At 44.5% G+C, this 27,430-nt stretch overlaps 1 protein-coding gene across 36 annotated transcripts in view; it reads right to left on the bottom strand.

Moving 5' to 3' along the window:
* Positions 1-27,430, bottom strand: part of OBSCN (obscurin, cytoskeletal calmodulin and titin-interacting RhoGEF) — a 200,607-nt gene that overhangs the window by 65,894 nt on the left and 107,283 nt on the right. For 25 of the 36 annotated variants that reach the window (XM_074573908.1, XM_074573911.1, XM_074573909.1 and 22 more), the window contains 18 exons: positions 27,098-27,370; positions 26,009-26,275; positions 25,051-25,317; positions 23,778-24,044; positions 22,958-23,227; positions 22,169-22,435; positions 20,832-21,098; positions 19,675-19,941; positions 18,688-18,960; positions 15,130-15,396; positions 12,339-12,611; positions 11,043-11,315; positions 7,204-7,476; positions 3,624-4,979; positions 2,704-2,982; positions 2,250-2,328; positions 1,365-1,483; positions 352-549 (listed from right to left, as the gene is read on the bottom strand). In XM_074573908.1, the coding sequence (XP_074430009.1) occupies positions 352-549; positions 1,365-1,483; positions 2,250-2,328; positions 2,704-2,982; positions 3,624-4,979; positions 7,204-7,476; positions 11,043-11,315; positions 12,339-12,611; positions 15,130-15,396; positions 18,688-18,960; positions 19,675-19,941; positions 20,832-21,098; positions 22,169-22,435; positions 22,958-23,227; positions 23,778-24,044; positions 25,051-25,317; positions 26,009-26,275; positions 27,098-27,370 (5,535 nt within the window). Of the gene's footprint in view, positions 1-351; positions 550-1,364; positions 1,484-2,249; positions 2,329-2,703; positions 2,983-3,623; positions 4,980-7,203; positions 7,477-8,927; positions 9,216-11,042; positions 11,316-12,338; positions 12,612-15,129; positions 15,397-18,687; positions 18,961-19,674; positions 19,942-20,831; positions 21,099-22,168; positions 22,436-22,957; positions 23,228-23,777; positions 24,045-25,050; positions 25,318-26,008; positions 26,276-27,097; positions 27,371-27,430 lie in introns of all 36 variants that reach the window. The other 11 variants (XM_074573910.1, XM_074573922.1, XM_074573936.1 and 8 more) reach the window with 4 other exon arrangements.

Below are 27,430 nucleotides of genomic sequence, written 5' to 3'. Positions count from 1 at the left end.
ATAACTTTCTGTCCATGGTTTGAAGGAGGGAAAAAAAAATACACAGAAATGTTAATACAATTTATAAGAGGCCCTCAGTTTTAATAAAACGAACCACTAAATTTAGTGGGGTTGGGCAGGAATAGACGGTATGTTTAAGAGGCAACAGACAGAGAAGTGTCATGTCTCATCTTCAGGACACACAGTAAGTTTACAGGTGAACCAAGATTAAAGCACATTATCTTTTATCTACAGACTTCACCACCACCCTTGGCTGATCTTGCTAGGCTTTCTCAAGAAAAATAACTATATAAAATAGAAAGGGACACTGGAATAGGGAAAATCAGGTGCCAAACCCAGTCCATTACCTACCTTTGACTACCAGCCTGGCCGACGAATATGCAGAACCAGCAGAGTTGATGACAAATATTGAGTACTGGCCAGCATCTGCTTTAGTGACGTCACGAATTTCCAGTGAGTGGAATTCCTGTTTATCAGTCTTAAGGATGCGATCCGAGGGCTTTAATGGCTGTCCGTTTTTGAACCAATAGAGACGAGGCTGTGGGTACCCTGCAAGGAGCAAGTTACAGACACAGAGAACGGAATGCATTGGCAACGTCGATTTGGGGGCATCTCCAACCATACAGATCCTTCTGAGCAGCCAAGGAGTCCTCAGCTCTTCCCAGAGCTGCTGTTTCAAGGTTTTACCCAATTAGGAATGGCTGCAAATTCATGAAATTCTATTTATTTAGTAAAGTTCTGTCCTGTCTCTTCAATTTCTAGCACTCCCCATATTGGCTGAATATGCAAATATCTTCCAGGTTGGAGAGGTAACACTTAGGTCTGATTTCCAACATATAGAGTGAGAAAAGTTGGAGCCCAAACAGTTTCATCATATTTATAGGCAGCAATTGGAGAAAACAGGAGACTTCCTGCCTCTTCCTACAGTCAGTCAACAGACAGACAGTCAACACCAGGAGGATGTTTTTGCAGTTTTCAGGTTGTAGCAGCAACCCTCTTATGAAGTAAGGCGTGCCCAGGAGTGTTTAATTTATTAGAGACAATAAAGGACAGTATATCTTTTTTTTTTTTATTCCTTATTGCTCCTCCATAACTAACGTGCTCAGAGAATTACAGGACTCAGTTTTCAGAAGCGTATGCCTGTGATTATGCCTGTAGTATGGACACAGAACAAGATACTTAATCTGCCTGAGTCTGCGGCAAAAGTCATGGTTCATCAATCAGCACATACACATTCTTCTGGTTGGTTTGTGCAAACGTGGTGCAAGATGCACAGACTGGGGTCACAGCTGCAGAAGAGCACATGGGAAAAACTTCTCCAGCATTTCAACCTGGAATAACCAACTGCTGTGGGCTCCCCTCACCTTTCACCTTCAGGTGAAATTTAGCCAGTGATGCTCCAGGTGCCACGTGAATATCATGAAGCTCATCGAAGATCTGGGGCAATTGCTCCTCCTCAGTGGTAGATTCCTCCTGTTCTCGGCTAAGAAGCAATTAGAATTAGAAAGAAGAAAGTCAGCAAGCCAGAAAAGAGTTAGGAATCAAAATCACCTATTTCAGGTTAATTCAGTCTGTGAGTTTTTGAATGATAGAATTATAGAATGGTTTAGGTTGGAAGGGACCTTAAAGGCCATCTAGTTCCAACCCCCTGCCATGGGCAGGGACACCTCCCACTAGACCAGGTTGCTCAAAGCCCCATCCAACCTGCCCTTGAACACCTCCAGGGATGGGGGCAGCCACAGCTTCTCTGGGCAACCTGTTCCAGTGTCTCACCACCCTCAGAGTGAAGAATTTTTTCCTAATATCTAATCTAAATCTCCCCTTTTTCAGTTTAAAAACGTTACCCCTCGTCCTATCACTACACTCCCTGATAAAGAGTCCCTCCCTATCTTTTATGTAGGCCCCCTTTAGGGACTTGAAGGGGCTCTAAGGTCTCCCTGGAGCCTTCTCCTCTCCAGGCTGAACAACCCCAACTCTCTCAGCCTGTCCTCAGAAGAGAGGCTTCATAGTTTTGTCATCATGACAACAGATTCAGCACCATCTGACATAAAAAACTTCAGGCTGGCCTGAAGCATGTCCACACATGATAAATGTCCAGCTGTTGCAGTTACTGCATCTCAGCTGGTCTAGCTGTTTCTTTACGACGTTAAACTGGCCCTGCCAGATATAGCAAAAGCAGGCTTGATGTAAATATACACATTGATCTTATCAAGTCAGAAGTTAGAAAGAGCTAGAGTTCAATATTTTACCTTGAAATATATTCTTTGGCACTGTAGTAAGAGGATGTCTCTGTTGCATCTGCTGCTGTCTCATAGTCCGTGCTGGTCACTGTTAAATGGAAAAGGAAGTCTTTTCTATAATCTGAGCTTTGAAACTGTTTTTCTTACTATGATTATAGTTTTCCTACTCATTTGAGTGACTGGCATTTCGATTTCACACTGGTACTGCAGCAGGGTCCCACTTGCCTTTGGATTATGGGAAACACCTCTGTTTACCTGAAAAGTTTTTCTCTGAGCCTTGCCTTGATGTTGGCAAAACCCAAGTGAACCCAAGAGGTTTGCAACTGAAACTTTTTATGGGCAACGCATACATTATCTTTTAATATAAAATGGTGTTTTTCTTGAAAAAAAATAATAAAAAAAGTATCCATCTCTCAAGCAGGAGCCCTTCCCTTGGCTTTTCTAGAGTGATTTTGAGACTTACAGTCCACTCGAAGCTCCGCCTTGGTTGAAGCAACTCCCATGTTGTTTTCAGCGAGGCAACGGTAAACCCCCATGTCAGTGGGGACCACAGCCGTGATGATCAGCTGATGGCACCCTTCCTGGTCTTCGTTGATCATGTAATGATCGTTTTCTTCAATAGCTTTCCCATCCTTGAACCAGCGAACCGTGGGGAGCGGTTTGCCAACGACGATGCAGTCAAAGCTGACTGGGTATCCATCTTGTACTTCTTGGTTTTGGAGCTCAGTCATGAACATGGGAGCTAAAGTCGGGGTAGTTAGGAGAGAAGAAAGGAAAAACCTGATTGTGGTACAAGATGTATTTTAAGAGCATTGCTACCCAGTGCCTGAAGACTTCTGGTTTCTAGGTATTTTAATTGCAGACTATGCAGACTATTTTTAATGGCAGACTATTTTTAATTGCAGACTATGAAAACAGTCAAGAAGAAGCTCCCTGACAAACACCATGAAGATATTCCTTAACACCATAAGCATTGCGATACCTCAGCTGCAAACTCTACATCACTTCTGTTCTTCTCCTTGCCAGAATGTCTTGTCTCCCTCAGGACTGTTCTGAAAACTGTTTCATTGATTTAAGTGTAACGATCATAGCATTTATGGCCATATTATTGTAGTAGGGGGTACTTCTATTGTGAAAAGCAGCTTTGTAGATAAGTCAATACCTTGCAACCCCCTCCTTCATCACTAACCTCACCCCTCTCCCTCAAAATGAAAAAGAATAAAAAAAAATCATCAGTTTTTCAAAAAGTGCAAAGTTTCCAGGAAAATATCTGCACCAAAGGAAAAACAAAGGTTTTTTGGATGTTACTTATGAGTGAAAATATAACATTCTGACCTGCTGTAGCTGTCTGTTCCAAAGAATAAACAGGTTTGCTTCACCTACCTGTATCAGAAGTCAGCAAAGGTGGTGGAGGTCTCACTACTGGTGGTGCAAACTTCCCATAGGTGGGTGGCGTTGCTTTCCCAATACGCAATTCAATTTTTTTAGGGCCTTGTTCCAAAATGTCAATCTCCACGGGAATCCCCAGAGCACCAAACATCTCTCTGAATGTAGTGGCAGCAGTTTTTGCCTCAGACAAGATTTCAAACTTGATGTAGATGTACTGGTCATCCTCACGATATGTCTGGTGGTCGACCACCTCTATGTCCCCTTCATCTGCACTGACAAAGAGCTCTTCCTCCACATCAGATATCTCTGTTGAGATCTTGGCCCTGAAGAGTCTATGAAGTCTCCTTCCCGCTTTACGGAAAGCGTCATCCAGCTCACTGCCAGAGGAGCTCTCTGTCTCACTGTCAGTGCTGGGTTTAACCTGCTTCTCCTTATGAAGAACTTGAGTTTCCTGAGTGCCAATAACCACCTTAGCACTGTGTGAAACCTTGCCAAATTTATTGGATGCCTCACAGGTGTATTTACCGGCATCTTTCCTGTCCAGGCCAGTGATAATCAAAGAGCAGGTCCCATCACTGTAATTGTCTATGTGGTAGTAGCGGCCGTCTGAAAGCTCTTCCCCATCTTTCAGCCATCGGACTTTCATGTCACTTTTGCTGTGGGCCACACACTCGAGGTGGAGAGTGCTTCCAGGCTCACCAGAGAAATCTTTGAAGGTCTCAGTAAAGACTGGGCACTCTTGTTGCTTGATCTCTTTCCTGACTTTGTAGCCTTTGAAAGCAGCCTGGATCTTCACAGCGGCCTTGTTCATAGAAGGATCATCTAAATCTGGCATTTCTGGTTCAGCTGGCTGAGCAGCTGGGGCAGACACAACAGTCTCCACACTGGATTTCTCCCACTGTTTCCATAATTTACCTGTGGAGATGGACTGAACCTTGCTAGTAACACTGACACTTGTCTTCCCAGCTTTCTTGAGGTAGTTTACCAGTGAAGGAGTTCCAGCTCTAGACTCATCATCTGAGCTTGTGAAAGAGAAATCTGCTTCTCCTGTCCTAGCCAGCTCATCGCACGTAGAGTACTCTTCTGAGTAATAGTGAGACATCTCTGCTTCCTCCTTCCTCAACTTCTGAAGTTTCTCATCCTCTTCAGGCACCTCACTGATGGAATCCAAGGTGGGCTCCCGGCTCATTCGGCGTTTCTTGGCCAGGGCTTCCCACAGGAGGTGAAGGTCTCCCTCCTGAGCAGCCTCAGGGGGCAAGCTGGGCTGGACACGGACATCTACCACCTCTTCTGGTTGCCTTGCAGGAGGTACTTCCCTGGCAATCTCTTTTAGCATTGTCACTGTGGGAACTGAGGACAATTAAATTGATGAGATTTTAGAAGTCTGGGAGTAAGGTCTGGGAAAGCACATGGAAATGTTATTCTAAAGCCTGGGCAGAGGAGTATCAGTGGCATTTAACTAAGCATCCTATTGAGAACAAAACGTGAATTTAATATAACTGGACTCGGTCCTGGGCAATTTGTTCTAGGTGACCCTGCTCTGAGCAGGGGGCTGGACTACGCTATCGTCACAAGTCCTTTCCAACCTCAACTATCCCATGATTCTATGCATGCACTTAAAACGTGACCAAACAACAATTTTTTTTTAAATTATTCTTCACACGTTTGAACCCAATAAATAAATTTCTGCCCTTTTTAAATGATGCAGTTGATGAATACCAAGTCAAAACTGTCGGTGGAGCCTGGAAAGCTATTCAGGCTCATCCTATTTTACAGCTAGACAGGGCTTCGCTGACTGTCTTGAACAAATCTCCACTGGCTATAGTGGGAGCTGAGACTCGCACCTCACATGGAGACTCTTGCCAGTTTAGACGTGTCAGAAAGTTGTGACTCACCCTCTTGCCTCCACATGGTGCCCAGTGCCATTTGAGATGCTCTAGGCTAACTGGGAAATCCACATAGAATCATAGAATTGTTGAGGTTGGAAGGGACCTTTAAGATCATCGAGTCCAACCTTTAGCCTACCCTGACAAGAGCCACTTCTAAACCATGTCCCTAAGTGCCCCATCTACCCTTTTTTTAAACACCTCCAGGGATGGTGAATCCACCACCTCCCTGGGCAGCCTATTCCAATGTTTAATAACCCTTTCAGTGAAAAAATGTCTCCTAATATCCAATCTAAACCTCCCCTGACGTAACTTGAACCCATTTCCCCTTGTCCTATCACTTGTCACCAGGGAGAAGAGGTCAGCCCCCATCTCTCTACAACCTCCTTTCAGGTAGTTGTAGAGGGTGATAAGGTCTCCCCTCAGCCTCCTCTTCTCCAGGCTAAACAACCCCAGCTCCCTCAGCCGTTCTTCATAAGGTTTGTCCTCCAGACCCCTCACCAGCTTTGTAGCCCTTCTCTGGACACGCTCCAACACCTCAATGTCCCTCTTGTAGCGAGGGGCCCAAAACTGAACACAGTACTCGAGGTGGGGCCTCACCAGTGCCGAGTACAGGGGGATGATCACTTCCCTAGTCCGGCTCACCACACTATTCCTGATACAGGCTAGGATGCTGTTGGCCTTCTTGGCCACCTGGGCACACTGCTGGCTCATATTCAGCCGGCTGTCAACCAACACTCCCAAGTCCTTTTCTGTCGAGCTGCTTTCAAGCCATTCTGCCCCAATCCTGTAGCGCTGCATGGGGTTGTTGTGTCCCAAGTGCAGGACCCGGCATTTGGCCTTGTTGAACCTCATACCATTGGTCTCAGCCCATCGGTCCAGCCTGTCCAGATCCCTCTGCAGAGCCAGCCTACCCTCAAGCAGATCAACACGCCCGCCCAGTTTAGTGTCATCTGCGAACTTACTGAGGGTGCATTCGATCCCTTCATCCAGATCATTGATAAAGATATTAAAGAGAACCGGCCCCAGCACCGAACCCTGGGGGACACCACTTGTGACCGGACACCAACTGGATTTAACTCCATTTACCACCACTCTCTGGGCACGGCCATCCAGCCAGTTTTTTACCCAGCGAAGAGTACACCTGTCTCATGAGTACATGTGGCTCTCAGATACAACACAGGACCTATGAGTGCTCTAGGTCCCTCTGGAGAAGGAGATGGAGGCCAGGAGCGATATCCTGAAGTGCTCCAATGGCACTAGATGCCTGTGTGTGGGCCACTAAATCCCACTGTAGGGGCACAATTCAGGTTCCTAAACACTATGACCCAAAGCCATTTGGGATGTCTAGGACAGAGAGGCTGGCAGATACCATACAGGACATACAAAAGAGCCCTCACTTTCTGAAGTGGCAGCTGAAGGCTGGGCAGAATACCCTGAAGCATCTCCAAAGCACTAAAAACCCATGTAGAGACAACCGTACCACACCTTAAATGTCTGACTCAGGAAAATCTTATCTGAGCAGCTCAAAGCTGTTAGGGATTCGGAAACATATTGGGCAATACCGAACAGGAAGATAACAATTATTTGTGGATTGTTATCACAGCATGTAAAAGAAAATGAATCCCCGTCCAAGCTACAGAGATGCCCTGAACTGATATGACATCACAGGAATGCACCCTCTGTACCTTCAAGACACAAGCTGGCAACAGATTTGACTTCTGGAGAAACCATGCAGGTGTATGTGTCCTGATCTTCGGGTTTAAATGCATGAATAACGAGTATCTGATTGTTTCCATCAGAGAGGATCTCATATCTCCCTCCAGCTCGTATTTGTTCTTTGCCTTTGAACCATGTCACTCTCTCTTCAGGTTCACTTGATAATTTGCACTCTAAGCGAGCCACCTCCCCTTCCGAGACTGATCCTCCCACCAAAGGATGGGTGACTGTAACTGGAGGCTCTGGAATTACAAAAAAAAAAAAAAGTGAATTAACACAAAGAACATATAATCTGGCTTTAAGGCACTCAAGATCACTCTATAAAATATCCAAGCATCCCATCTGTCATTTATAGGTTCTTTAGCTGTTGTAGGCAACCAAAGGGGGGCGGGGGGAAAGACTGGCAGCATCCAAAGTTTGCACTTCCAAAGATAACATCACAGTTAAACCAGCTCCATTTAAATATACACATGCAAAAGTGGTTGCATTTTTCACATTCCTGTGTATTTGCTGATCTTCATTTACCCATCACCAGTATTCAAGCAGCCCTACAGATGGTAGGCTTTAATGTTTAGAAGTGAAGCAGTTCTGAAGAGAGACAAGAAAGAAACAATAAAAAGAATTAAAAAAAAAGAGAAGAGATTATTAAGAAGGGGCATTCATCCCAGTCTTGAAAGTAATAAATAAATAAATAAATATTTACGCTTGCTTAGGAAGAGTAAGAATTCTCGAAAAGCATAAAGAATTTAAAAATAAAAAATCTCTGTATCTTCTTGACTTTGGAAGGAGGCCTGCCGATGGCACGCTGTCTGTACAGCTGCGATATTCAAAACGAACTCAAGACAAATGCATTAAACAGGGAGATGTTGACTGGGGGGGGCGGGTAAAGCACCCAGCTGAGTTCCCAAAAGCAGCAGCGCCTGAGCGTGATCTGCCCCTCTGCACATTTCACTGTGGCGAGGGGACCACGGCCCAGAATACCTTGAGTTTGTTGTCGACGAAGTCAGCATTTGCAGTGTCATGAGTGCCCAGCTGACACACTGGCAGTTGTTATGTTGCAAAAAGAGGATTTTTTTACTATTATTATTCTCATTTGGAGGAATTTGTTGGGCACTCAGCTGTGACAGAAAGAGTGGCAAGAAAAGAAAGATTGAGGGAGTAGCTCTCCATCCCACTGTAGCTTCCAAAGTTTCACCAACAGAGAGCAAAGGAACTGTGTCCTCCAGCATTTCTTTGTGGGGATTACAGAAAAAGATACAGAAATGATATAACAAAAGAGAAAGATGGGTGAAGAAGACAACACTGCCCACCCTCGGCATTGGTACCAGGATCTTGGTTACCCCAAATGCATTCCAACATGCTCCTTTTGGCTCATTCCATCCTAACTCCACCAGAGAAGAAACTCACGGTGACCAGACAACACATGGATGCCGTGCAGGCTGCAAGACAGCTTGATGCAGTTTGGAGAAAATAAATGTTGAGTACCAATAACGCAGCAGGTTTTGTTCATGGCAGCCCAGAACAATTTTTCCAAGCTCTTTCTCCTCTATTGTGTTGGCAGCAAAGCACTGAAAAACGTTGCAGAGAGAACTCTTCCAGGAGATGCCTGGAATGGGTGAAGCAGGCATGCCATGCGAAACACAAGGTCTACAGCAGCTTGCAGTCCTCCGTGGGGGCATCTCTCTGTTCTCACCTAGCCGCACCATCTGAGGGAAGTGCACCGGCTCGCTGGCCCCAACTTTGTTTACAGCCGAGACGCGGAATCTGTAGGGTTCACCTGGGGTGAGATCGTCCACCATAAACTCTGTGTTTTGAATAATGCCCTTGCTGCACGACTGCCAGCCGACACCTGGGATTTTCCTCTCCACGTTGTAGCCCAGGATGTCACAACCGCCAGCGTTCGACGGCTTGTACCAAGACAGAGTGACAGAGTGGCTGTTTTTACTTAAAACTTCTGGTTCTTCAGGTGGATCGGGGTGGGCTGGAGGCACAACAGAGGTCCCATGATGTACGACATGAGCAATAATGCTTTATACTAAAACAACCGAGAGCCTTCTACAAACAATGAGGAGGAAGCGTGATAGACTCAGTATTTGTCTTATTGTAAAATTGAGTGGGTACATGCCCGTGACCGTGAGACGTGCACGACGCCACTGAGTTTTCCTTTGTCTGCCCTGATCTACATTGCTAATGACAAACATTCCTTTTCCAGCTGTCATCTCCCGTACTTAATGTCACTTATTGTGATTTATTCTTTTTCCTGCTGCTTTGTTGCACCTATCTCAAAATAAAGATGACCCTATGTTGTCCATATTATCACGGAACTTAGCGGAAAACTTCAAGTACATTTGGGCCTTGATCGTATTTATTTCAGGTCTGGCCTTAATGGAAATCAAGTTATTGTTGGACTACAGAGTAACTCTCTAGTAATTGAATAGCAAGTCACTCAATTTCTGTGTAATTGCTATGTATGTCACAGCATCAGGCAATAACAAATAAATACGTAATGGGAATGGTCTTGTGTCCTACCAGAATGGCTACTGATGATTACACTCAGTACGCTGGAAAATGTTCCTCACCTAACTTGCATTTCAGCTTCGAAGACAGAACTAATTCTTTCAGTCTTCAAGTTCAAGGCATTCAACAAGTAAATGACCTGCCACAATGTACCAGTCCAACAAATTAAAGGCAAATAAGGTCATCAGCCAGTTCTATAATTCTAGACACCACAAACATTCATTTCCACATAATACATAAGCTTATTTTCTCTATTTTCAGCCAAATTTCATCCAGAAAATCCATCAACATGAGGAGTTCAGGAGGATAGTATTTTGCAGTTTCTAAAATGTAGGTCCCTAAAATAAGACAACGCTGTTTTAAATCCATCAACACCCAATTCTTTTGTGGAAATGACTGGAATACATCAGATATCTCTCAAGTCGCAGAAGTCATTACACAGACAGACTACTCGTAATAATTTAAAGGAGGGATAGTCAATCAGTGACTCTTGAACAACTCCAGTACAGTGTACAGCCGATACACACTGCAATTATCTCAGAACCATCACTGGGGTCGTGCTGGCGTGACCATTGCTGGGTGACACACCTACGCCACCATGGGAAGGAGCCAGACCTTGGATGCTGGAATGGACATTGACCAATCATTGGTCTAACCTGCCTCACGAGGGAATTAGGGAACTATCACCTTTTTAGTGATATTAGAGCTATTTACTCTTCTATTTACTCTTGTAACTATTCTCATATTTCGAGCTATTAACTCTTGTATCTTGTATTAACACAAGTCATGTGTTTCACGGATCTCCCCCTCATGAAGATTTTAATATGCAAGTCATTAATCTGGAAAACCGTTTGCCCTGCACTTGAGCAAATTAGCAGATTTCAAAGGGTTCTCTGCTGCCCTAGGTAATTTTTCCACGTGCACTCTAATTCAGCTCCCTCCCAAGTCCACGTTTACCCAGGGTGATGCTGAACTCTTGAGTATTGAGTTCCATTCGACTCTATGTTAACTTTTTACAAAAGACTGCAGCTAAAGAAAGCTGGTGAACTTTTCTACCACAGTCCAATACATTGTATCGCCTAGCCTGATACAATTTTCTTCTGATGAAGTGAACAGTTTCCGGTCAAAAAACAAGTTGCCCAGCAGCATCTTCCCAGATTAAGAACACTAGCCTGGGACACGCAAGGCAAAGAGAAAAGAATCAGTACAAAGATTAGAAAATTCAATGTCGTAGCTCAATACCAAAGTCTGAGATTTCAAGTGCCACCGGGCTAGAACAACAGACACTTACCTATCACGGATAACTTGGCTGATGCAATTGCTTCCCTGGAAGCAAAGGTCACTTCTCCAGAATGATGCGGTTGGGCTTTTTTCAGAATAAGTTTGTATTTGTTTCCATCTGCTTGTATCTCCCAGTCCTCATCCGGCTGGATCTCTATGTCATTACTGTACCAGGCAACTTCATTAATTGGCACAGCTTCACTTAGAACGCAGCTAAATGTAGCTTTCTCCCCCAGAGAGACTTCCACATCTGTGAGAGGCTGCAAGATCTGTAGGCGCCATCCTGTAGATAAAAATAGGCAATCAAGCCCTCAGTTACAGAAACAAAGACAGGCAAGAGATTCTCTGAATATTTTTGTGAAGCTCTGGACAGTGAGGCCTTGGAGATCAAGATCATTAAAATGGAGGGCTTATATATCACCAGAACGGAAGGGGACAGAAACTTTCCAAAACTTTCAGGAGCAAAACCCAACCCAGCAATGCCTTTCTTTCCCAAGTAGCAGAAAACCCCAGGGAGGATACCATGCCATGACGGAGGATAGCTGTTCTTGTACTCTGAAAGGGGTTCTGATCCCCTCAGAAGTCTCAGTAATATCATAAAATACAAGGAATACAGAGATAATATTGTTGCTGACATAACTCTCACCTCTAGAGCCCTGAAGTACCTATAAACACAACCCAACTCATCGGGATAATGACAGCTGTAAGACAGTCATTTGCTGCTAACTCCTTGCCAACTGATGCTGCTTATATCTGTGTCATAGCGTACGGAACAAGAAAAAAAAGGAAATTGCAAACCAGTTTCTATTTATTGTGTGGGAAGAAGATTTAGGTAAGAAGCAAACAACAAATGAAACTTTTCTTCTCTGCTACTCATCATATTTTCTTGGCTCATTTGCGCCTCCCAACCAGAAACCATTTGCGCCTCCCCTACCCTCTACAACTACCTGAAAGGAGGTTGTAGAGAGATGGGGGCTGACCTCTTCTCCTTGGTGACAAGTGATAGGACGAGAGGAAACGGGTTCAAGTTATGTCAGGGGAGGTTTAGATTGGATATTAGGAAACATTTTTTCACTGAAAGGGTTATTAAACATTGGAATAGGCTGCCCAGGGAGGTGGTAGATTCACCATCCCTGGAGGCATTTAAAAAAAGGGTAGATGGGGCACTTAGGGACATGGTTTAGAAGTGGCTTTTGTCAGGGTAGGTTAAAGGTTGGACTTGATGATCTTAAAGGTCCCTTCCAACCTCAACAATTCTATGATTCTATGAAATGTAAGACGTGGCATGCATGAGTGCTTGAGTTACCTTTCACCGTCAGGAAGGCTGAGGTCACCGCGTCGCTGCACATAAAGGTCACCCTGCAGCTGTCCCGGGGAGTGAGGTTCTTCAGCAGCAGAAGATGCCGGCGCCCATTTTCAAAGTAAACCATCTCAGTGTTCTCTGTAGTTTTGGCAGGCTCATCGTCAATCAGCCAGTTGTAGTTGTAGCACTCAGGTTTCGAAAGGTAACATTCAAACAGGGCTTCCCCTCCTTCCACAGCTTCCACGTTCTCCAAGCCCTGGACAATGCTGTTCTTGGCTGGCAAAGAAAGACAATGAACAGTATTCATTGTTTGGCTATACATATCTGAATATTAACAAGCCTCGGAGCACTGGATGATTCCCACTGCTGGAAAGCTGATAGAAAGGAGGTGGATGTGATAAACTGTTCATGTAGGCTTTGTTGTTAATTTCAACCATGCTCTAACACAAAACTATATTTATAGAATCATGGAATCATAGAACAGTTTACATTGGAAGATCCTAGCCTTGAACCTTTGGAACCATTGGACCTTGAAGTTCCAATCCCTTGCCATGGGCAGGGACACCTCCCACTAGACCAGGTTGCTCAAAGCCCCATCCAACCTGGCCTTGGACACCTCCAGGGATGGGGCAGCCACAGATTCTCTGGGCAACCTGTTCCAGTGTCTCATCACTCTCAGAGTGAAAAAGTTCTTCCTAATATATAATCTAAATCTCCCCTCTTCCAGTTTGAAACCATTCCCCCTCATCTTATGGCTGCCCTCCCTGATGAAGAGTCCCTCCCCAGCTTTCCTGGAGCCCCTTTAGGTTCTGGAAGGGGTTCTAAGGTCTCCCCGGAGCCTTCTCTTCTCCAGGCTGAACCCCAACTCTCTCAGCCTGTCCTCATAGCATAGGTGCTTCAGCCCTCTGATCATCTTTGTGGTCCTCCAAAACAACCATTTTAAGTAGTGAGATAGTTTAAAAGTAATGATAAACCTCTAGGACCTCTAGCATTTCATCCAGACTTCCTCCAAGAACCTGACAAATAAAGTAAAAAGTGTTGGTGTTTATATGAATCAAGCCAGTCGTTGGTAGGAAGAGGTAGCTCAGGATTATAAAGTATCACCAAATTCCTTCTGTCCCACAGCAGGAAACATTTCCCACAGATCTCCCAGGCAGCGCAATTATCATCATAATTGAGGAGATGGGCATCCATGAGAGCTCATGACAAAATCTAACTATCTTTCATGCAAAGCAAATGCAAGAGAATATTATAGCTGACAAAGCTATAGCGACTGTCACCTGAGTTAACAGCACATTTGCAAGTCTGCCTCTAGGGAACACACAAGGAATTAAAATCTGCATAATTTTCTGAATTATTACAAAAGCTCTAATAATGTATTAGGTTTATTTTCTCATGCGTGCGTGGTGAATTGTGTGGTCAGGAACATGCACGTATCGACACACTCCATTTGCCTGCAGAGTCATGCATCAGTTGGCATTTGCACATAAGCAATCAGCCTCGTGCAAAATTAAATGTGGGCTGGTGCATGTGGATATAATTCGTCTTAGACCAGCTACGCGGACAAATTACATGCACAACAGTGGGAACGCACGGTTGAGTAAATACAATTTACACAAATACCGTACAATAGTCAGCATCATGTATAATATAAACCAATGCCCTGGGACATTCCTGTTTAGATCTCTATAACCATTATCTGGAACTATTCTAAGAAAAAAAAAAAAAAAACAGCCCACTCCCTCCCCCTCCAAAAAAAAAGAAAAAAAAATCCAACAAAAAACCCCCCAAACCAATCTTGAAGAATTTATTTAATAGCAAATAACGCCAAAAATTAATTAAGTAAAAAAATTCTATATGGGGTTTGTAAATCCTTGGAGAATGCATAATTTTGTAGAAGAAATCCGAGATGTTTATTTGTGGACTCTTGGAGCGCTGGTTTCTCTAACTACGAAAGGCAGAAAATTGCAAATCCTGCCTCCTCTGGGACACTTTTAGATTATGTTCATTGACGTCTTTTTAAATCCCTAAAAGGGAAAGTGCTTATCAACGTAGAAAATAAATGATACCCTGTTCTTCTGTACTCACAGCCCCGATTAGAAAAGAAGGCATAATCGCCCAACAAAACACAAAAAAATTCAGAAATCAAATCAGAACCCCTGTTCTTGCTGATCACACTAATTCACGTAGTGATTGCGAACAGTAATTCCATACACAGCAGAAAAAAGTAAGAAACGTCAATATAAAAGCCTAAATCTATTTTAAATTTTTTATTTGCTGTTTCTCAAAAATGATGACGACAAGTAAGACGACAGCTCCTGAGTGAACAGCATTTGAAAGAAGTAAAATACCAGGCTACCTTTGCTTAGCCGAAAATAAAATGAAATTCCGCACTATCCATTAGCTACTGGTTTCAAGGCACACTGTGCATAAAAAGCACTCTGTAACAGCAAAAAGTATTATTTCTTTGGACCAACATTACATCTGTGACTTCACAATAATTCAGCAGGACACATCCCACTGCACTGATGTTGCACTTCATTGCAGGAGAGGCGTGATGCGTAAGTGGTGTAAGAAGTGAGCGTTAATTAGAACTAAGCTCCAGTGAAACGCTGCAGTTTCATATTCAACACCCATTAACTCCCAACTACTTTTATCATCGTTATCAGTACTGGAGTGAACACCAAAGAGAGGGTATCATCTGATGTGTCACTTATTGTGAGATGCTGCCATGATTTTTCCACCTCTTATTTGGAACCCATGATAGTCTTCCTCTTTAGCTGGAAGACCTCACCTTGAACATCAAGTGCAGCCATCACTTTAGTGCCTTCAGCTTCACAAGAATAGATGCCAGTGTCTTCTGGTACCGTAGGTTTAATTTTTAGCATGCTTACATTCCAGTCCTGAACGATAATCACTCGCTGCCCATCTGCATGTATTTCCTGATCATTTTTCTTCCATATGGCGTGTACTGGCCTAGAATATTGGCATATGAACTCTGCTGTGCCATCTTCATCAACAGTTATGTCCTGCATGGGACTGACCACTTCAATGGTCGGATCTGTTAACCAACACGTCAGGAAGGACATGCATTAGTGGATCCTCATGGAAATTGCCACTTAGAGATTTTTTGACAAGCACAGAGCCTGCAGGGAGCAAGCAGAGTGACAGTGCAAGCGGGAAGCCGACTGGACACACTGGGGATTAGCGGTTTAGTCTGTGCTTGTGTCAGCATCAAGCAGGATTGAAGCAAAACTGGTACATTAGAATGTAACTATCACACTGGAAAATGGGCCATCAGCAATTAAGGCTTGTGCTTTAACAGTCCTGAACATCAACTTCTACGCAGAACGTCTGCTGAAGTTCCCTCCAGGCTTAGTTTTTCTCCCAGCGCTGCTGACATCCTCTACACTAGGAAGCATGGGATGCAAAACACTTCTGCTTCCCAGAACGTGGCAGGAGCACAAGTGTGAGAGAGAGGACTGCAATGGATGGGCTGCTCTGAGTGGTTCCCCATAACTCTCAACCTCACCTTGCCTTTGGAAAATGTCACAAACTCTACTGGAGGCTCCTCGTATGAGCAAACCGCAACCACTCATTGGAAAGAAATGCAATACTCAAACACAAATACTCATTCCTGTCCTCTGGTGGTGATGGCTATATGTCAGGAGTTATTGGCAGCACGAGGAGCAAAGATCCAGGACAACTGTAACAAAAAAGCTCCTCTGAAGAAGGTGAGATCCATGATCTTAAGCATCCAGTATTTCTTTTAAAATACTAGTTCTGCTTCTTGGGAGGCAGCTGTAAGGCACAGTAGATCTATCTAACCTCAACATATTGTGAGCTTCCAAAGCAGCCAAGGAGTCCCTCCTGAGACGTTAAACTGGACCACTCGCATACAACTGCAATACAAACTGCTAAAAAGAAAAACCTCAGTGAAATCTGAAACTGGAAGTCTATCTGCAACATCCTTCTCAGCAGAACTATGACAACTTCCCCCCAGAATTCATAGGGCTACAATGGGACATAAAAAGGTGGCAGTCAGAGAAAGCTGATATATGTCCTTATCTTTCATATAGTTGTTCTGATCACAGGCTTTCACAGCTAGAATAAACTACACTGGACCTCTGTCTGGAATGCTCCTCTTGGAATGTGGTGTACCAGGTTGAGGATTTGGGATGCTCCAAGCAGCCATTGGGAAGCTTGGAGCAAGGAAGCAAAGATAGTTTTGCAAATGTCTTTTGGAAACTTGTTGCAAGGCTTGATCCTGCTCTCTAAGCTCCCTCTACCACTCTGTGTGTCTGCATGCATTTACGGAGAGGAGACATCAGTGGCAGACCATGGAGATGCTTTGGTTGCACAAGGACTGAAGAAGCAAGGAGGTATCTGTGCAGCTGGAGAGTACAACACTGTCTCCTTTGATAAGATGTAGGCGTGCTCCTCACAGCAAACATCACCTGTGGTATTGGAGAAGGAAGGTGTCCTGGTTCCACTGCCCCATTGCTCTTTGCCACTGCTAGGCTAAGATCTTAGTGACCCTATTCACCCACGCGGAAAGCTCCTTGGGGGTTAGGAGCCAACGTGTCCACTGGGACATGTAATTTTCACCCTGCCCAGGGGGATCAGAAGAAGGCAGCAGCTCCTTCAACCTTATCCATTTTCCCCCCACCCCTATATGAAGATACCACCATACTGGGTCACTGAATGAATACAGTTGTAGGGTGATGATATTGTGAAGGCCCAACAAGAAAAGCTGTCATGAGATCTCAGTTATTATAGAATATATCCAGTTACAAGCATGCCTTACACCAGGAGAATGGGACATACGGGACAGAGAGAAAGACAACTTGTTCCTTGATGAAGAACAAGCCATGGATGGCTAGATAGACTGAAATATGCCTAAGTTTGAAGATCTATTTTTAGATTTCTGGACAAAATACACTAAATTGTCTGTTAATACAAGCACAGTTAGAATTTTACTAGTGTTTTACTTTCCTATTGAGTCAAGTATTATTGAGCGCGGTGTAACTGGGGTGTTTTTAAATACCTTTCTTGTGCTAATCCAGTTATAGTCATATACTACTGCACTTCATGTTCACGTCAAAGAAATCTTGCCTTAATAGAAGTACAAACTATCCACATACATGTGTGTACTAGCATGAGCTGTTGGGTTGGACTAGATGATCTCCAAGAGGTTCCTTCCAACATCAAGGATGCTGTGATTCTGTGAAACGAAAACCTCTCAGGAACCCTTTATTTCACCGAGTAGAATACCTAACAATGCATTTCTTTTTAATTTATGTTTTAGGCAAACTGGATTTCTTTGCCTGGAGAGCTCAGAACCAGCTTCTGCCTCTGAAAACGTGAAACTCCAAATTGTTACAAATGGACATGGGTTGTGGGGTCGGCACACCATGTTGTCGCTGCCCCATTCTGATACTAAGAAGTGATTTGGCATTTTATCTTTGCAGAGAGTTAATTTTTCTGAATGTAGAAGGGACACATTATACAGAGAAGGAGACATCAACCACTGACTATAATTCCATATCATGGATCATTCCTGTTATGGTAGGCAGTTGTAGCATGGGGGTAGATTTTAATAAAGAACTCTTTAATCTTTCTCTCTCTCTCTCTATAAATCCTCTTTCCAAGCAAGTAATAAGTGTTACTTTTGTCTGAAAATTCCCAATGGCTATAAAAGGGCTGGACGTGAAGGAGTTTGCTTTATCGAGTCTGGAGCTCAGTGTTATTTGCGGCTTGTGGCTACCCTTACCAAATGAGGAAAATATTTATTCAACAGACCCCAAAGCTTTTCTAGTGCAATGATGACCATTACTTTTCTGGCAGTCAACAAACGAGGCTCATTTTGTCACTGTGTTACCCCGATGTCATATATCCTTTGGTTTTTAGGAGGAGCTCCGGAGCCAACAATATAACAGCCCGAAGTCTTGTCTTGGGAATATACCGAGCTTGGTGCCAGTAGCCTAGCTATGGAGCAGCACAGTGGTAATTTTGTGAATTTCCAGCTACATAATACTTTTGTGGTATTATAAAAACAGTTGAAGGAGGGATAATAAAAATCAGGTGCTACCACAGTGGTTTATGTTCAGCTCTACTTAGACGTCAAATAGCCCTGACGCTGCAACCATTTCTCACCTGAACCACTCAAAAAATCGACGTGGTTGTACCTACAAGACTTCAGACACGAGTACGGGTGACTTGCAAAAGTGGAGGGTTGCGGGACACAGAAGAACTGTGAGGGGATTTAGTAAGGGTAGCCTGCAAGGCAGAAGCACTAGCGCACTGAGCAAGTCCAGAGGTGGCCGTGTGGTTTTTTCTAACAATGAAGTACCTTTGACTAATAATTTAGCTGAAGATATAAGGGACCCAGCTCTGAAGGTGACAGTGCCTGAGTCATGGCACGCCACGTCATTTAGGGTTAAAGTGTGGATCATCCCGTCCTGCTCAGAGATTTCAGTCACAAAGTTGTTGTGAAGGGGAGATCCATCGAGCCACCACTGCACGTTCTTCACGCCCGGGTACGAGAGCTCACAGGTGAACGTGGCTGACTCACCCACAAAGACGTCTGTGTTCTTTAAACCAGAAACTATGACTGCTGCTTCTTCTGTATAACAGAGCAAGAGAAGGTGCCAAAGGAAAACAAGAGCATAAACATATACATGTTCCTTCCTGCAGAAGTAGTCTAAGCAACAGTGCAAGTTGTCCAGGAGAGTTAAACTTGTAATGCTGTTCCAGAGAAAAAAGAACTTAAATTTTCTTTAAGGGATTTAGAAACCACCTTCCATCCTTCACCCGCTTGCAAGCACATTGTGTGTGTGTGTCTTCAAACACTGTCTCACTGGGAGGAAACCCCCCTCCATGACCAGGTCATGACTGGCTCTCCTCTGTGTTGCAGCCATCTGCGCTGACGTTGTATGAGGTGGGAGGCAGAGAGGCAGCTCAAGGTTTAAATGTTTACTTACAGTGCTTTAAAAGAGTAATAAGAATACCAACAATGATAGAAGCTGTAATCAGCAATAACAAGAATTTCATATATATTTTTTTTTACGACCACTGCTCCAAGCAAATAGTTTTTCAGCAGTACCACCATCTGCTGTGGTACGCAGTACGGTCAGTACTTTGAACAACCTAAATTTATAAATGTTGGTCCAACCTCAGCCTGGATGTAAATGTTTATATCTTCACTGAAACCAGGAAAGAATTTAATAGACCTTCAACTGTTTGCACCCGAAACAAGTTTGGCCAGTTACTGTCAAAGACTTTGGAACAAGAAACCCAGGCAGCAAAATTGGAGCATTTCCACCACATTTCACCTTACCTTGCACATACACAGAACCTGTGGTGATCTCGTAGCCGGTGCTACAGGTATAATCCCCGCAGTCATCAGGCTCTACACCGTGGATGATCAGCTCAGCAATGCTGCCTTTCAGCTTCATCTCGTACTTGTCACTGGGCTGAATGACCACCCCTCCTTTCCTCCACTCAACAGGGGCGTCCGGCTTGGAGATCTCACAGTGCAAGACAGCTGTTCCCCCTTCTTCAGACTCTACATTTTTCAGCTCTTCATTAAACAGCACGGGTAGTACTGCGGTGGAGAAGCAACTGTATCAGTGACAGCACCGAGAGGTGAGAAACTTGGTTGCAACTTCTCCAGCTTGGCAGTTCCCCTCTTTCTGGACCACAACTTGCCTGCTGGCAACGCCAAGCCCAGAGCAGGACTTGTCCCATACCAACCCAGAGTTGTCCCATAGCCACTCATGGGGACCAGCTGCTGGTACAGTGAGGGTGTCCACTGCTGCTCCATCAGGGATTGCCACAGGTCGCAGGACCTCTAAAGGGGCTTCATGTGGGCGTACCCATAATTTTCAGCGCAAGCAGTTAGAGTACCGATCACAGCAACTGGACATTTAATCGCTGAAACCACACACTCTGATCTGGAGCTGGTTACGGGGGCTAAACTCAGGATCTAAAAAGCACGATCTTGTTTCTCAAGCCAAAAGACACAGCACTCTTCATGTGAAATGAATAAAACTATAAAATCTATACTAACTACAGTCTAAACTATAAAAACATAGCCACTAGAAAAAGGCAAAAAGCCACAATTTTCGGGCTGCTCAGGCACAAATGGGTGTAATGGCTCAATTTAAAGTGGGCCTGCTCTAGGTATGGTGAAATACTCCAGTTTCTCCTTGTCAGGCCCCAGGCAAGTTTTCTATCTGCTCTTGTACACCCCCTCCACTAGCAGCAGCTGCAGTTTTGCTCCCAGCTCTCACAAGTGAGATCAAAACGGCAACTGAAGAAACAGAATTGGGTTTAAAAAGCACAAAATCATTCTTTGAAGATTGCGGATCAGACCCTTTCCTGCAGTTGTAATTCAGAGTGTTAACGATAATTCAGTGATAAAACATCCATATCAGCCACCTGGAGAACAGCCACAGCCGCAACTTTTCTGCCTTCAAGCAAGGCTTCTCCTACCTTTGACTTGCAAGGATGCAGTGGTCTGCTGGTCCCCCGAGTCGCATGTGTAATCGCCAGCGTCCTGAGCCTCCGCATCGTAGATGAAAAGCTCAACACGTGTCCCCTCTTGGTGGATCTCATACTTGTCACTGGGCTGCAGCACCGTGTCTCCTTTCCTCCACTCCACAGATGCATCGGGTTTCGTCAGCTCGCAGCGCAGCACGGCCGTGCCCCCTTCCTCCACCTCCTCGTTTTTCAGCCAGTGTTTGAAAAGCACAGGCAGGGCTTGGAAGGGGGAATGGTGCAAAGAGAAAAAAAAAATAATGAGTGAAGCAAAAATACAAAATGGAGGAATGTTTTATTTTGAAGGTACTGATAATGCCATTCATGATGTTCAGGTACAATTTGGGCTGCATTTACCTGAAGAGAGCTGCCAGGGGCAGGGATGCCTAGGTCTAAGCCAGACAGAAGAGGAGGAGGGAGTGGAGTTAACCAGCAGGAAAAAATTAAGCTCTATGGGAGCTGTATTTCTCTCCCCATATCCTAGACTTCTTCTCACAAAGAATTCCCAACTAACTTGGGTAATAATTTCTGAAGCCCAGATGGTTTTTCACAGTGAGGGTGGTGAGACACTGGAACAAGGTCACCCAGAGAAGTTGTACCTGCCCCATCCCTGGAAGTGTTCAAGGCCAGGCTGGATGGGGCTTTGAGCAACCTGGTCTAGTGGGAGGTGTCCCTGCCCAAGGCAGGAGGGGTGAAACAAGATGATCTTTAAGGTCCCTTCCAACCCAAACCATTCTATGATTCATCCCCAAAAAAACCCCACAGAATAGGATGAAAACACTCAAAGAATATACACCTGCAGACCTGAGGCTTCAGGTCATGCAGCCAGGGATCAATTACAGAATAATTAAGGCTGAAGGGACCTCTGGAGGTCCTCCATGGATGGAGATTGTTCCACCCCTCTGGGACCCAGTAGTGTCTGACCACCCCTTCATTTTGAAAGGTTGTTTTTTTTTTCCCTAATCTGAATTTCTCTTATTGCCTCTTGAATTGCACTTGTTGCCTCTTTCCTCCCCAGAGGACTTGGGGTCCTCTGTCTACTGAGCACCCCAAGTCTCACTCTCCTCTGTAGACCCTCATTAGGAAGCCGCAGACAGAAATGAGGTTCCCCCTCAACCTTCTCTTCCTCAGTCTGGAAAGACCCAGCCTCTTCTTATACTTCACGTGCTCCAGCCCCCTGACGAACTTGGTAGCACTTGTTCCACTACCTCAATGTCTGTCTTGTACTAGAGAGCTCCAAAAATTGACACACACACACCTCTCCCCAGTGCTGAGCAAAGAGGAGATCATACCTTTAACCTCTAGTTTGGCAGTGGTATTCCCGTCGGCCGTGTGGCAGCTGTACTCCCCTGAGTCCGCACGGTTCAAGTCGTGAATGACCAATGTGTGAACGTTTCCCTCCTGCTTGATGCTGCACTTCTGGCTGGAGCGGATGACGGTCGTGCCTTTCTTCCACTCCACTGGGACATCAGGCTTGGACACCTCACAGGACAAGTGAGCTGTGCTACCCTCCTGCAGCTCCAAGCTGTGGAGTGCTTTTACAAAGGTGACCGGAGCAACTGTGGGGAAGAGGGTACCAACACTGCTGCAACCGCCTAATCAAGCATTCCCCCAGATCAGAACCATGTGCTTATAGTTACATTTTGAACCAGATCAAAGAGGAACAAACAAGATAAGGTATTGACATGGCCCATCCTTAAAAATCATTCTAGGTAACTGAATGGAAAGTTTTTTTCAGAGTTTTCAGATGTTTTTTGGATTAAATATGATTTAAAAACATCATAAGTAGGAGATTAATTCAGAGCACATTCTTGACATTCTTCAGCATTGATTCTGACATATCTTAGCTGCTTGTTTCAGGATAAGCTGGATGGTCTTCAAAGGATGTTTACTTCACTCCATGGACTATCAAAAGGACTGAAACGACTAGCACAAATGTACATACCTAACTCTTAAATGACTCAATTATGTTGGCAGAATCTCCCAAAATTTCCAAGGACCCCTCTTCCCAAATACACCTCTGCAACGTTGACAGTTCTTACCAGTATGTCCTCAATCCCTCTTCCCAGGAGGTGGCTCACCTTGGACTGTTAGCTGTGCTGCTGAGGTGTGCTGCCCGACTTTGAAACTGATGGACCCACAGTCTTCTAGTGTCACCTTCCTCAGGATCAAAGTGTGACGCATCCCTTGGACTCTGATCTCATTCATTTCGTTGGATTGCAAGGGAACATCCCCCAGGAACCACTGGGCATCCTGAGTTGTTTCCCGGGACAGCCTGCATTCAAACACTGCGTCTTCTCCTTCATACGAAGTGACGTCCTTGAGCTTCTCCACTATGGTGGCTGCTGGTTCTTTATGGAAAGGTCAGAGTTTGATACCTACTTTCAAGTCATCTTTCCTGGGTTAAACAATTTGTTATACTCTTTGCTGAGAGCACTGTATTATTTGAAAGAGCGACCACAAAGTGCTAAGCACTAAATGCATAGAAATGTGGGTACATGGTAACGTCTTACATTCTTATAGATGTGTTATTTATGTATAAGTGCATATATATTATGCACATATATATGATAGTCTATAAAGTAAGCACGTTTTAGTGTATTGTGTATATAATAAATATATAATATATATTTATAATGCTATCTATGTATTGTGAAAACATTGTCAATAGCTTTTAGTGGGTGACATTAACATTAAACCACAGACTCATTGACTAAAGACCCATTTCTGATTCCATAGAGATAACTGACCCAGTTTTTATCCCTCTAAAATCCCCCCCGTCTCTGAGATCCCTGTGATTCACTTTGGGCATAGGACAATGTCTAGCTGTCAAATCACTCAATCACGTGCCCCTGCCACGGTACCAAGCCCTGTTCGTCTCTTCCCCAAGCAAAGCCCCACCTTTCACCAGCACAGCTGCGGTGGTTTGCTGGTCCCCTGTGTCACACGTGTATTCCCCAGCATCAGCTCCGCTCAGGTTGTGAATTGTCAGCTCAGCCACAGATCCAGCCTGACGCATCTTGTATTTGTCACTTGGTCGCAGCACTGTCCCGGCCTTCTTCCACTGCACAGTAGCATTTGGTTTTGAGATTTCACAGGTCAAAGTGACGGCACCGCCTTCTTCAGCTTGCTGGTTCTGGAGTGGTTGTGTGAAGATTACTGGCAAAGCTGAACCAAGATAAATCAGAGGGAAAAAAAATTAGATTTCATTGGTGACTGTCACTAAATTTTGTGTTTAGTGAAACTGTGGTGCCATTCCAAATTTTGTTAAAACTCAATTCCAAAATTACTTTAAAACCTAAACAACGAATGACAGAAAGTGCTGGATTTCCACGAGCACTCTGCATTTCCCAAGAGTCACTGGGCACTGCACACACCGAGCACCTTAGGGAATGTGTTCTTTCTTACAGAGCAGCAGTCATGGATATGGACTCTTGAGTATCGAAGTGTGTGTATCTCCAAATGGGCACCAAAGCCACAACTCAAAAACCTATGCATGATATCTGAGTTCTTGGGTATTTGGCAGAGTGCGTGGAGAAACACCATTATATAATGCCCCTCATTTGAAAACTGGACCCAGAAGAGAAATGAATGCTGGAAGTCTTTGCACTGATGTGTATCCCTGATGGGTCAAGATGGAGCTTCGGCGGGTTGGTTTACAATGCACCACATATAGAAGTTTAGTTCCTCAAGTCCAGTTCCCTAGAACCACCTTGGTGGCTCGACAGTTACAGCTGAATTGGTATTTACAAGGGAAGGAGATGTGGTTCCAGAAATCGGAGTGAATTCACAGCAACCGGGTGGCAGATGTGTATAAGAGGAGATAGACCTGAAGGTTCTTGTGAGTGGTGTAGGAACGGAGGGTGTATTTTGTGGGCCAGCTGGGGGATGACTGGGGTAAACGCTTTTGTACAATTGCATTTGCAGTGAAGGCATCCCATTGTGCAGCTAAGTCCTGCAGCCTAGGGCTCGTAGGAGCAAGCAAAGGAATAAGGAGGAGGGAAAAATAATGTCTTTGTGAAGACCTACTCTGTCAGACTGTGTCACTGTTGATTCACAAATCCTCATCACAAAAACGGACCAGATTCTTCCACAAGGTCCCTGAGTCTTACAATATAGAACATCTAAACTAACCTAGAGCTCCCTAAAAGGTGAAGTGAAAGCTTTTTGTCACCTTTCACTACCAAGGATGCCATAGTTTGCTCATCGCCAGAATCGCAGATGTAGTCTCCAGCATCCTTCAGCTGTAGATCGTAGATGAGTAGCTCCACAGCAGAGCCCATCTGCTTCATCTCGTACTTGTTGCTGGCTTGGAGCAAGACTGACCCTTTTTTCCACCTCACTTGCACATCGTGTTTGGAGAGCTCAGCATGAAGGGTGACCGTAGAGCCTTCCTCGGCTTCCTGGTTTCGGAGTTTTTTTTCAAAGAGTGCTGGAGTGGCTGGGACCACACATAAAGACACAAATGGACAGCCACCATCAGGGGATCTGCTTACAGTGCAAATATTCTGGTATCACTGGGTCCTGAAGTTAGTGTGATGGCAGGCAGATGCGTGCCCTTCATGGGAGAGCCCTCAAGGGGTATTTCAAAAGACAGCATTTCAGAAGAACATCCCGGCTCCTCTTTATTTTTGCTGACCTTGTATCTAAGAAAAAGTCACCTTAATATTGTAATTGTACCATTTTAAAAAGTTGATATATTGGCACATTACATTTATTTTTAAGACAAATAGAAGTATTTAGGTGCTTTGCTCGTCAGCTGGAGTTGAGCACCCAAGGAAGTTTGAGCACTTTGACTCTTGAGCACCGTTTTCCCAGGTGGAACTACAGCTGAAAGGATGAGTAAGCAACAAAAATGGGCTCATTCTGATTTTTAGTTCTAGTCTTGGTTTTCCTGAGTGACCAGAAAGAGGCCCTTGGGTCTAGGATCATGGAAGCAGTTACTGCACTCGGATCCCTCCATGTTCATTCCTCAGGACACCACTGGACTTAACATAACTTCTGAAAGCAAAAGGACTCAGGTGCTTTATGCCAGCATAGTACAGCTGAAGTCAGGGACAGTAGATAGCACCCTCTTGCTAGAACTTAGCTAAGGAAGCTTCTCGTCTTAAAAAGAAAATAAATCAACCTACCTTTAACGGTTAAAGTGGCTGTCGTTTGTTCATTTCCATTATCACAGGTGTATTTGCCAGAGTCTTCTGGTTTTAAGTGATAGATCTTTAAAGTATGGATTGTTCCCTCCTGCTTGATTTCATACTTGGGGCTCGGGGAAATCACCTGAGCACCCTTCTTCCACTCCACCGCAGCATTCGGCTGGGAGACCTCACAGCAGAGGATGGCTGTTTCTTCTTCCTGCAGTTCTATGCTCTGTAATTTCTCCTTGAAAACTGGAGGTGGCACTGAAATTACAAACACACCAAAGGCATTTACAGTCACCGTTATCTTGTTTCCATGCAGTGTTAGAGCTACAGCTGAACAGTTAAGTATTAAAAAAATACTTTGACTTCTGTATTACATATTGGGGAGTTAAAACAAGCGACTGGATTTTGGATGAAACCCACTCACAAACATTTGTTGAAGTTACTGAAGTATTAATCAAAAAACTTCACAGATGTTTTAACCAGTTCAGGTGGGATGGGGACTTTGACCAGACCTTCAAACAGGGAAGGAGATGGATGTTTGACTGAGAATTTCTTCAAAACGGTGTTTAGAGAGAAAAAGACCCCAAAGAAGAAAAAGAAAAGAAAAAAAAAAAAAAAGAAAAGGGAAAGTGGAAGCAATGAAAATACAGATCTGTCAATCCTCCTACTGGAGCTACCGCAGTAATTTCTCCAGAAACCAGTTAGCTTCAGGACCCCGGTGACACATCCACTGGCTATGCGTAGTGACGACAATATATGAGGCCACATTAGTACATCACAGAATCACAGAATGATAGGCGTTGGAAGGGACCTTTGGAGATCATCTAGTCCAACCCCTCTGCCAGCCCAGGTTGCACAGGAACGTGTTCAGGTGGGTTTTGAATGTCTCCAGAGACGGAGACTCCACCACCTGTCTGGGCAGCCTGTTCCAGTGCATCATGTATACTCTGGAACAGAAGCACCCTACTAATGTGAGCTAACAAGGGGTGAATGATGGCCCTAAATTTACTATTTGCATAAGCAAAATGTCACCTGTTCTCACCCATCCTATTCCTTTCCCACATCACAGAGAGCCCTTACCTTTTACTGTGAGCTCTGCCGTCGACGTGTGGGGTCCCACTCGGAAAGTGATGGTTCCGATGTCCTGCTCAGTCACCTTCCTTAATGTCAGGGTGTGGATCTTTCCTTTTTCCACTGAGATCTCATTCATTTCATTATTTTGCAGAGCAACATCCTGTAGCTTCCATTCAACGTCCCTTGCGTTTTCATGAGAAACCTGGCACCGAAACGTGACGTCGTCCCCTTCAAACACCACCATGTCCTTTAGGCCACTCACGATGGTCACGTCAGGCTCTGCAAACAGTCCATCAGTAGTCAAGCCATGAAAGGGAAAACATGGACCAAAACATAGAA

Source organism: Larus michahellis, chromosome 2, assembly GCF_964199755.1.
Source record: "Larus michahellis chromosome 2, bLarMic1.1, whole genome shotgun sequence".
Lineage (NCBI taxonomy): Eukaryota > Metazoa > Chordata > Aves > Charadriiformes > Laridae > Larus > Larus michahellis.
Note: the sequence above shows the minus strand (reverse complement) of the source record. Positions and strands in the feature narration are given on the sequence as shown.